This window comes from Galeopterus variegatus, unplaced genomic scaffold, assembly GCF_000696425.1.
Source record: "Galeopterus variegatus unplaced genomic scaffold, G_variegatus-3.0.2 Scaffold771, whole genome shotgun sequence".
NCBI classification, from domain to species: Eukaryota; Metazoa; Chordata; class Mammalia; order Dermoptera; family Cynocephalidae; genus Galeopterus; species Galeopterus variegatus.
The window spans coordinates 112,651-124,200 of NW_007726882.1; the positions used below are offsets into that span (position 1 = coordinate 112,651).

Sequence of the window (11,550 nt, forward strand, 5' to 3'; positions counted from 1 at the left end):
CAGAGTTGAATATCATTACTTGTGTACAATAAGTGTTGCTCAAATCAGGATAATTAGTATATTCAACATTATACTAGTTCTTAAATTCTTAAGTTTAGTACTTAAGTTCTCCGATATTGCCATTCCAAAATACAGTTGAAAGAGGGAATTAAGTGAACATATTTACCAGTAACATACTTGTTGAGTGCCTGCTTATAAGTGCCTGGCTCTTGTCAATTCCTGTGGAGAATTCACGTCTGAATTATTGTGAGACGATAATCTAGCTTCACTGCAGCCGAAGTGATCCTTGAAATAGATACAAATCTCTCCCTCCAGCCTATGTTATTCTCCAGTGAGCGCCCCTCATGTGTCCAGCATGCTGCCCACCTGTCATTTAAATGTTTGTAATCACTAGTTCAATACCCGACTTCCCCACACTTTGCGCTCTGGGACAGAGCGGGACTTGGAGGTGCGGCAATCTGAATTACTGTGTTCACTGCTCAGGGCTCCTCGGCTTCACCCTCAAGAGTAAGGGGTGGAGACAGGCAGAAGGTGTGGACAGGGTGGGTCTTCAGCACCCTACCGACCACGTCCCTCGCTACAGCGGTCCAGGCAACCTTCAACAGGAGAAGTGACTGTGAAGGCGGCGACGGCGGCCAGATGGGCCGGCAGGCGTGCGCGCACGCGCACCCTCGTGCGCCGGCCGTCGGTCACGTGACCCCTGGCCGGGGCTCGCGAAGCCGGAAGTGTCCCGGGGCGCGAGAAGGCCGCGGGAACCCGCTGGCGCTGGCGCGGTGGAGACCCGGCTGGGTAAGTGCGGAGGACGTGCGGAGGGGCCGAGGCTGTCCGGCGCACGTGAGGCCGGGCCCCGCACAGCCGGGCGCGCAGCGCTCCCGCCCCCTGTGGGTGGCTGGGATGCTGAGTCAGAGCGGGGGCGGGGTGGGGGACCCGAGAAGCCCCGCACAAGCGGAGGCCGAGCCCTCGCCGGACCCTGGCTGCGCGGACACCGCCTCCCGGGCGTCTGGGGCGTCGGAAGCCAGTGGAATGGTCGCGCGGGCCCAGTCCCCTCCATCTCCACTCCTCGCCCCGGGCCCTCCCCGGTCCGGCAGTGTTGGGCATGAAGAGGACGACTCCGTTACCGGGTCTGGGCCCTGGCTGCCCCGGCGAAGGAGGGGTGTCTTTTTCCCTTGGAGTCGGACTTTCCGCCTTCTACCCCTCTTTCCGAGCGTTGAAAGTGATTGGCAGTTAAATAGATTGATTTTTCAGACAATTAAAAAGAGACGTTTCACTAGGGTTTCAATGATGTTAACAGTAGAGGCTGACTCACCGGAAGCTGAAAGCAGATATTTTTAATATACACATATAAAATTCCCAAACGTTTCCTTGCTCTTGGACCTGGCTGATGGGTTTATTTTCTAATCCATTTCCCAGGGTTTTTTTTAGTAAGTGGCTTCAAAACAAGTTCTCCCCAATAATTGTCAACTGTATAACCGAAGTCCGACCTTTTTCATTATGGAACTCCTAATATAATGTCTGTTTAATAAAGGATTCACTTAATGGTAGAGGTTGGAAATCCTGGAAATTTGTCCATGGGCCAGGTCACCAGACCTGTTTTCATCCTTGGACAAATGGTAACTTTCGTTTTGGACAGTAAAAGGAAGTAGACTTAAAACAGCATTACCAGTAACATACTTGTTGAGTGCCTGCTTTATACTCTTGTCAACATTTTGAAAAAAAAAAAAAATTAAAAAAAAAATCTTGGGAAAATTTATATAGCAAGCACCTTATGGGTATGCTGAGTCATATTCTAGCATGTTGTTATTGTGGGGTTATTCGGAAGAGAGTTTTAGAAGACATTTCCCCTGATCACTATTGTGATCACTGTTGTGAAACCATATTTTTATGTCTTTATATAGAGAGCAGATATCTTAACCAATAAATGTGTTTTCTAGTATCCCCTAGGTACATATAGGTACTTAATGATACTATTTGCCTTTTACAGTTATCTGAAGCAGAGTTACAGTAATTAGGGAAGATTTTCATTAGATATTTGAGTTTATTATTGGCTCTTGAATGGAATGCGTTAACTGACAAATGTGTATTCCTTACTTGTGAAAGGAGAATCTTATTTTTATTGCTTATTTCCAATAAGTTGCTGTATATAAAATTCCGTACCTGAATTAGATGGATGGTAAAATTATGTGAATATATTCTAGTATACCAGAGATTGGTGAAATTTAGATCCCTGGCCATTTTATATGTTCCTAACCCTCACAAAATACTCCAGCATACTGCTTTTTGTTCTAACTTAATATGAGGGTATATTAAGATCTGTGTTTTGATGTCATGTTATAGCAGATTTGGAGAGGGGGCATGGTGGATCTAGGGTTTATGCTATGTTAGCATACCTCATTTTTATTCCAACGTGGAGTTCAAATATTTTAAATATTTTTATAGCTCCGTAACTTTTAAGTATTAAGAACAAGGCTAGAGGTGATGCCTATTTTTTTTTTACTTGGCAATATATACTTTGTGTATATCGATATATTTGGAGGCTGGAGAAACTATCCTTAGATTAGTTTCAGAAAAGTTAATAACTTCTCAGGAATAATAATTTTTGCATCTTTCCATTTATGATCGTCATGCTCAGTGTAGGTGAAATTTTAGGTTATATAAATGTTACACAGTGGCAACAGTTGTTTTCATTAGTGTTGCCCTGCCCTTGAAGGAAACAATGTAATTTTATCTATATTTCTGTTATATTTTGCATTATTACTTTTTTTATTTTAAAACAGTTAAAAATATAATTTATCATTGATTAATCTTTCAGAACATTTGAAGGAGGTCAGTAGCCAATGTCACTGTCATTGACAAAGGTAAAATTAGAAGAGAAGTACATGTTTCTTTCAGCCCTGTGATAAGTGAATTAAATTGAATATAAAAGATATCATTGGTTATTTTTTTTTTCCTGCAGCTGGCCACCATGGGGATCTGAACCCATGACCTTGGTGTGCTATAATATAGCTGTGCTCTAACCAACTGAGCTAACCAGCCAGCTTGCCTACTGTTTTTTTTCAGAGCCCACACAGCATTTTAGCCTTTAATATTGCTAGAAACTTAGATTTTTACATTGGACTATTTATGTATTTCAGTTTAGCAGTAAATAATGGGTGATCTTACTTGAGACCTAAAAATAGCTAACATTTGTTTCTTAACTATATAATTCTCTTAAAACACGCATGCATATCTTTTCTTTTCTCTTAGTATCACAAGAGGATCACCTGACAAAGCCGAGATGCAGAGCACTTCTAATCATTTGTGGCTTTTATCTGATATTTTAGGCCAAGGAGCTACTGCAAATGTCTTTCGTGGAAGACATAAGGTTGGTACAGAGAAACCTTGGAAGGCTTTTTATTATTGTATATATTCTCTTCTGAGAAGTGCACTTATACTAAAATGTGCAATTTGGTGATTTTAATTCTTTGTCTAAAGACATTTTCCAGTGGTTTTTGTGATTTTTTTTTTTTTTTTTGGTCTAAAGAAATTGTTTTTAATGATTTTTGTGATTATTTAAGGTATAGCTTGTTTCAGATGTGGGGAGAGGTTATGTGTTAAGGAGCAGAGAAAAACAGGAGTTTGGTTGAAAAGGGACTGGGGAAGATTAGTTTAGCATCGTGCCTTTTGATTCCTTCCCCAACCCAGTAATCCCTATGGTAGTGAGTGATTCCCTAGCAGAAGTTCAAGTGGCAGTGATTTGGGGTAGGAGGCTTATTGGGGAGGCAGATGTGTAGTATGGAGGGGAACCCACTGATAATCATGCTCTACTAAGAGTTCGTGCACCCACTAAAACAGCATCCTACAAGGCAGATTGGAGTAAAATGAGATTCTTAACAAGGAACCCAGGTTTAAAAGTCTGTATCCTTTGGGGCCGGCCCGGTGGCACACTGCTACAGTGCGCCGCTTGAGAGCATGGCGGTGCTCCCGCCGAGGGTTCGGATCCCACATACAGACTGGCCGCTCACTGGCTGAGCTAGGTGCGGACGCGACACCGAGGGTTGCAATCCTGTTGCCGGTCCCGGTCCGGTGCAGGCGCGACACTGAGGGTTGCAATCGGTTGCCGGTCATGAAAAAAGACAAAAAGGAAGGAAAAAAAAAAAGTCTGTATCCTGGCATGAGGTAATCAGAACCTGGTAGTGGAATTGGGAATAGAATAAAAGGACCAATCCCAAAGCCATTTCAAGAACCAAAAGGATTTTGTGTCAGACTCGATATTAGAGGATGAAATTAAAAATAATTAAAATAATTTAAAATGAAGAAATTGAAGATAATTAAAGTTTCTCTTGGAAGGAAGCTGGAAAAATATTGGAGTAAAAAAATCCTTTTATAATGCATATAATCACTAACTTTTCAGCACTATGAATTTTTTTCTTGATCTGTGATTTTGTTTTTAATTGTCTTTAAGTCTTATAATCACATAATTTACAAATTTGTGTACATCGCCTTTACTTTAATCCTTCTAACGAATTGGCAAAAGCACCATTATCAATCACACATACACAGTAGTTATACAGTTTTATGTGTTTTGGAATACCTGTTTAAAGACAATCCTAAATTATAACTGAGCTTGACTTAGTATGGAATTCAAAAGTATAGAGTTTATATTAAACATCTTCAACTCATCATAGTCTATTTCCAGATAACATTATACCACTTTAAGTACAGTGTAAGAACATTACAGCGCATACTTCCTTTTCCCTCTTCCTGTCCTTTGTACTGCTGTGACACATTTCACTTTTAAACATGTTATAAAACTCACAGTGCATTGTTAATTACGCATAGCCATTTCCGTGATCGTGATCTCTCAAATGTAATTTTGATGAGAAAATTAATAAAAAATGCAAAACCCTGTAAAAAAGAGAAAAAAAAATTCAAAAGTTAACTTTAAATTGGTATTATATCTTGTCACTCAGACTTTTAAAAGCATTTGACCTCATCTATCATCTGTAAAATGTGAGAAGCATTAAATATTCTTTATTTGATATTATACATAAACCATGCATAAAACCACACCAAGTAAGTAAAAGGCGGCAGCATTTTAGATACAGGGAATTCTAACTAGATTGGTTTAGTTAAGACCAAAAATATAAAGTAGACATTGCTACTTTATCTTCAGCCCTTGCCTTTAACAGTCTAATGAACACAAATTAAAACACAGGCGAGTCTTGCTTGGTTCTGAGACAGTGAAGGAATTTCCCCAGTATTTAAATTTATTCATGTAATGAGTTACATAAATTTGATATAAAACCAGTTTTCAATAGGTTTTGAGATAACATTCACCATCTTTGTGAAAAGTTGAGCATTACTAATCAAGTCCAGTCATATCTTTAGAAGGGGAAAACGATGATATTATTTACTGAACTGGAAATACTGTCAAAATTTTAAAAACCTGTTATATTCATTTAACCACAAACCAGTCTTCCTTAAATCAGGACTGTCCCAACAAAAATATTCTGTCAGTCATTCATGACCTGAATTCTGGTATATGAGAACAGTTCTTTTTTTTATTGAATCATAATTGATTATACATATTTTGGGGGTTCAACGTTGACGTATGTTGACCAAATCAATATTATTAGCATATACATTATTACAAATCATACTTATTCTTTATGCCCCTTATCCAATCTCTCCCCATCCCCCTCTCCCTCCCCGCTCCCACCTCTGATAACCCTAGATTTCTTCTCTCCTTCTGGAAGAGTAATAGTTACTCTGTTGATTTGTTGCCTAGATGATAGGTCCAGTGCTGAGAGAAGTGTGTTCAGGTCCCCCACTGTTATTGTAGCATAGATGCTTCTTCTGTCACTCTGGAATGGGCTTTGTGGAGAGGAACATCCTCTTCCTTTCTTTAGTCTCTGCTGGTGACTCTCCTTGTGTCAGTGTACTCAAGTGGCTGGCGGGCTATCTGCACAGTGGTTATGGTATCTAGACACTTTTGCAGCAGCTGTGGCCATTTTGGTGGCCATGGTAGGTCCCCCACATGGAAGTGGTGTTTTTGGTGTGCTTCTTGCCTGCTTGTGGGAGAAGGGATTGATCCCCAGATCCATGCCACAGGACCCTGGGCGGGCCCCATGGCAGCATTGTTGTGCCCGGATGCGGGAGGAGGAGTTGATCCCTGGCTCCATCTGTTTTTATATTCTAAGATGTTGTTATGGGGCAGTTGGGAGGGAGGGAGAGAGGGGAAGGGGGAAGGAAATAAGGTAAGAGAAGGAGGAAGGAGGAGGGGTGTGGTTGAGGCCCACAGCACCCCCCCTTATTCCTGGGGGCTTCCAGGGTGGCTTGGTCATGCTGGACTGAATGCAGATGTCAGGGGGGTGTGACTGAAACTCATGGCCCCCCACTGCCCTGGCTTGGGAAACTGGTGTGTTTCCTGCAGTGGCTTGGTGGTCATCACTGGGCTGATTGTGGGTGTCGGGGGGCATGGCTGAGACCCTCTCCGCTTTCTGGCTTGGTAGCCCAGAGGACTTCCAGTCCTTCTAGGTGTTATAGGTGTTCTTTGGTAAAATGAGACCTTTACTAGTTATTATCAAACTTTGTCTCTGGTCAGTGGGTATTTTGTTTTTTTCTTTCAGTTCTGTGTTGGATTATTCACTGTTCCTACTACGTAAACTGCACTGGAACTAATTTTTGTCCTTTGCTTGCTTCTAAAATGGGGAACTTCCTGTGGGGACCAGCACTTGAGCCCTGTGGTTGAGCTAAAAAGCTGCTTTGCTGCTGATGCCCTGGGAAGGCTTTTTGTGCAGCTCAGGTTTTAATGGCTGACTTTGTAGGTACTTCCTGGTCTCATGCGATCTGTTACACCTTGGTTGTGTAGAAACTCTGGTCTGGACCTGAGTCTTTTCATCAAACTGCACTCCCTGCAGATCTGTATTCCTGACCAGTCTCCACTGAGTGGTCCTGCACTGATTGGGGGGCAGGTCAGCTGTCTATGCTGTGCCCCAGTGTTCCCCCAGTGGGCCTGTCTCACCCACCACCCACACTCCAAACACTTCCCATGGGATGGACTGTGTGCCGGTCCCTTGTGATAACTCACCGGTCTCTGAACGACTCCTTTTTTGGTTGTTGTGGCTCCTTGCTCGTGTGTGGGTCCACGGAACCCTGTTGGTGGTCTTGCTGGCGTGAGACCCTCTTCTCCCCTGCTGCCTCCAAGCAACTTCATATGAAGGGCACACCTGTGGCTTTTGCTAGCTCCTGCTCGGTGTGCTCAGCAGCTCCAGCCTTGAAGAGGCCAGGATTCAAAATGGTAGAAGGGATCCTTTCTTTCTGTCATCCTGGCTTCTCCCACCTTCATGAACTCCATAGGTCTCTCCTCTTCCCCTGAGCTCTAGAAGCCCCAGTTTGGCTGTCATTACTTTTTAATAGTTGTAAGTTGGTTGATTTGTGGGAGAGAGTGGCACTGGGGACTGTCTGTTCTGCCATCTTGACCGGAAGCCTGTATGAGATCAATTAAATTATGATGGTACACATAAAAAGTCATGAAACATTTCTGTTTTGTAATAAATAAGTGAGTGGCCAACTATTACTCATTAGCAGCTTTTTTTAGATAAGCTGTCAAGTCTTTCCTTTCTGCCTTCTTCTTAATGCCAGTGAAGATCATTTTTGTTCCAGGGGTGTACTTCTTGGAATTCTCCAAATACTCCATCCGTGTCTCCTCTCCCCAGGTGATGCCTTTGTTCTCGTTGGCATCTGTGTAAGAGAATCCAGCTGCTTGACCCGTTTTCCAACACAGACCATGGAGATTGGACCGTCTTGTGCTTGCCTCCCTTTTCCACAGTGTGTCACTGGGCACACTTCTGAATAAAAATCTTGCCTCTCTCAACATCACCCACTTTTAATTCTCTCTTTCATCACTTGCATTATGAAGGTTCCCACTCAGAAGCCAGACATCCACTCTCTCCAAATTTGTTTTGAAGTAAATGATGTTTTAATCCTCATCGATTCTAACAAACTTTAGTAATCACTTGGTATGCATCAGGCAGTGTGGTGGACTTAGTGAAAATAACTACAACTAATGCACAGTCCCTGTACACAAAAATTTCAAGTTTAGTATCAAGGTGGCATTAGAAAGGATGCAAGTTGGAAACTGATGAGATGGCATATAGTCAGTAGTGATAGAGATTGTATGAGACATATTTAAAGAACCTGGCACTAGTAGATATTTCACATATTTGGTGCTCTTTCCTTATTTAGATATTCAGTGTCCTTCATGTAAGTGCCTACACATAGTAGGCATTCTGTAAATGTTCGTTGAATGAAAAAATGAATGAATGAATGAGGATAGGTTAGACTACCCTAAAATAACCTGAAGTTCAAAGGAAACAAAGATGTAATTTATTCAGTATAGTGTGGAGATTTAAAATAATGATTTGAGAGGTGTAAGAATGGCTCACTCGGGAGAGTGCGGTGCTGATAACACCAAGGCCAAGGGTTCGGATCCCACATAGGGATGGCCGGTTAGCTCACTGGGTGAGCGTGGTGCTGACAACACCAAGTCAAGGGTTAAGATCCCCTTACCGGTCATCTTTTTTTTAAAAGAAAAAGATTGCTAAGACCCTATTGATTATTTGGTCCCTAACAGTCTTCCTGGTGATGTGTTTTAGGACTATACCCCCCAAAATCCTGCTTTCCCTTAACTGTTTAAAGGATTTTAAACCATGATATTAGCTCTCCATTTATTTATTTATTTATTTATTTATTTTTCTGTGTGTGTGTATTTTTTTTGTTTGGGGTTTTTTTTTTTTTTGTTGGTTGGTTGGTTGGTTTTTGGCGGCTGGCTGGTACGGGCATCTGAACCCTTGACATTTTTTATTTATTTATTTTTTTTTTTTTCTGTGTGTGTGTATTTTTTTTGTTTGGGGTTTTTTTTTGTTGTTGTTGGTTGGTTGGTTGGTTTTTGGCGGCTGGCTGGTACGGGCATCTGAACCCTTGACATTGATGTTACCAGAACCACAGTCTCTCAAGCGAGCTGACCGGCAAGCTTCTTAAGCCCTTTTATGTTATTGTTTAGAATGACCAGGTTCTTAAGTTTAAAGCTTGTTATTTAAAGTATATTACCAACTTGATTTGTCTTTTTCATTAAGTTGCCTTTAGCTACTGCTGTGTGTAGGGGAATGTATATGTGTGTTATAACCATGGCGAAGTTGAAGGGAAGAGAGATATAGGAAGAATGTCTTGATCTGCACATGTAGATCTATAAATATAATTCATATACAAGGGTGCTTCAAAAAGTTTATGGAAAGATTCATATTATCTTTAAATTCTGTTTTCCCACAAACTTTTTGAAGTATCCCTGTATGCTTTGACTTAGTGACAGTGAATGATAGGTGACTGTGCAGGTGAATAAAGGGAAAATGGTCCATTTCCACATGAGTCTTAGTAATCTCACAGGTATGATGTAGACTACACAAGTTTGGAAAATACTGGCCTGACTACAGTGGGTACATTGCAACATTGTATTATTTTCCCTGCTTGCTCTTCTGTTAGGATTCTCCTAATTTTAGACTGAGTTTTAGACAATTGTCCTTAACAAGAATCTCTCTGTTGGCCAATATACAGATTTGGCCTGTCCTTACCCTGACTGAACAAATGGAAAAACAGTGTAATTGAACTTTAAATTGTTGTTCTCTCTTAATTTTGTCTGGAAATGGTCAGTAGCTCTTTTTCTCTTTCATTTTCCTCCTGAAAGAATGTATGTCTATTTGTGTATTTGGCGTGATCAGGGTGAGGGGGATCACTTAGATGGTGGCCTGCAAATAGTGATCTTGAGGGGTGGGATTATGAAGCAGTTCATTGGTTTTGAGAAAAGATCATATGATTCTGGGGTGAGGGGAGGATGATGGCTGTGAGGGTGAATCTGTATGGAAAACTATCGAGAGGGCTCCAAAGCAGGAACAGTACAGAGGTCCTGACAGATTGTGAGCCATGAAATATCTTCTGCTCAAAGAGAAAATGATCTTTCCACTTACTCCAGGGAAGTTCAACCTTGGATAAATGGGGGAAAAGAAAGGCTAAACTCAAAAGGATCTAGACTGGCCACCAAGGAGAGGCTTGCTGACTAGAGTGATTGGAAGGAAGTGGGAGGGCCCGGAAGAAGTCTTAAAGGAAAGTTAACATGAAGAACATGCGAGTATGATGTTTATCTGTAATGTAAGCATGTAATTTGTGCCTCTGAGATTCCGTCCCAGCTGTGGCTGTGCATTGTAATTCTGGGTGTGATCGAACTACTTCAGTAGGCCATGAGAGAGTGAGAGTGGTGGGCTGCAGGTACATGATTAGAGACAAGGAAGTGCCTTGATCCTCTAGGGATGGTCTGTGAAGGAGCCACCTGCCCTAGTCATCTAGGTGGAGTTGCAGAAAGTTACCCAGGACAGAAGTGGTTTAATCCAACCACCTTAACTTTAACCTCACTTTAACCTCATTGTCCAACTTCTACTTAGGGACACACATGCAAACGTTGTTGGAGCTAGGAAATATTTCCTAAAAATTAATTGTATTACTTCAGTATTCTTAATAAAAATTTCATAGGTGGAATATAGTTTTTAATCTGTTTTGGTTAGTTTAAAATTATCAGGCCCTGGAGAAACTCTTGTGACTTTCACTTTCTATTTCTTATCCAAACGATTTTGCTTTTGCTATTATTATAGTTTTTATCTTCTGATGTGTGACTGTCTTTGCTACTGTTTTATCATAATGAAAGCTTTATAATATGAGAGAAAATAGCCTTTTCTGAATTCCAGAACCTACGGTTTTTAGAAATATTGAGCAGTTGATTGATTCATTTTAACTTTCAAAAAAAAAGTACAAACTACCTATGTCTAAAAGATGCATCAGAAAGATAGAATGCTATAGCTAGTTCTAATTGTACCTTTTTATTGTGTTTATGATATTATGAATTATAAATGTCTTTATGATATTATAAACATTTCTCTCCCTTTTTTTTTTTAGAAAACTGGTGATTTATTTGCTATCAAAGTATTTAATAACATAAGCTTCCTTCGTCCAGTGGATGTTCAAATGAGAGAATTTGAAGTGTTAAAAAAACTCAATCACAAAAATATTGTCAAATTATTTGCTATTGAAGAGGAGGTAAGTAGTCAGACTTTAATTAATCTTGTCATCATATTTATTGTAGTTATGATTCAGGAGATATAATCTAATATTAAAAAATGGGTTGGGCTGGCCCGGTGGCGCACTGCTACAGTGCGCCGCTTGGGACGAGGGTTCGGATCCCACATACAGACTGGTTCCCGCTCACTGGCTGAGCGAGGTGCGGACGCAACACCGAGGGTTGCGATCCCGTTGATGGTCCGGTCCGGTACGGGCGCGACACTGAGGGTTGCGATCCGTTGCCGGACACGAAAAAAGACAAAAAAAAAAGGAAAAAAAAAAAAAAATGGGTTAAAAAACTGGTGAAAATTAGGGCTTAACGAAATATTCTATCACAAGGACTCTTTTTTTTTTTTTTTTTTTTTTTTAAAGATGACCAGTAAGGGGATCTTAACCCTTAGCTTGGTG

General features: G+C 41.1%; 1 protein-coding gene and 1 pseudogene across 1 annotated transcript in view; one reads left to right on the forward strand and one right to left on the reverse strand.

Moving 5' to 3' along the window:
• The first annotated feature begins 659 nt into the window (after positions 1-659).
• The window catches only part of TBK1 (TANK-binding kinase 1), a 43,011-nt gene continuing 32,120 nt past the window's right edge, over positions 660-11,550 (forward strand). Inside the window, exons 1-3 of the mRNA XM_008572269.1 lie at positions 660-789; positions 3,244-3,361; positions 10,981-11,121. Of these exons, the coding sequence (XP_008570491.1) occupies positions 3,275-3,361; positions 10,981-11,121 (228 nt within the window). The 5' untranslated portion in view covers positions 660-789; positions 3,244-3,274. The remainder of the gene's footprint in view (positions 790-3,243; positions 3,362-10,980; positions 11,122-11,550) is intronic.
• On the reverse strand, positions 7,556-9,169 carry LOC103590125 (annotated as a pseudogene).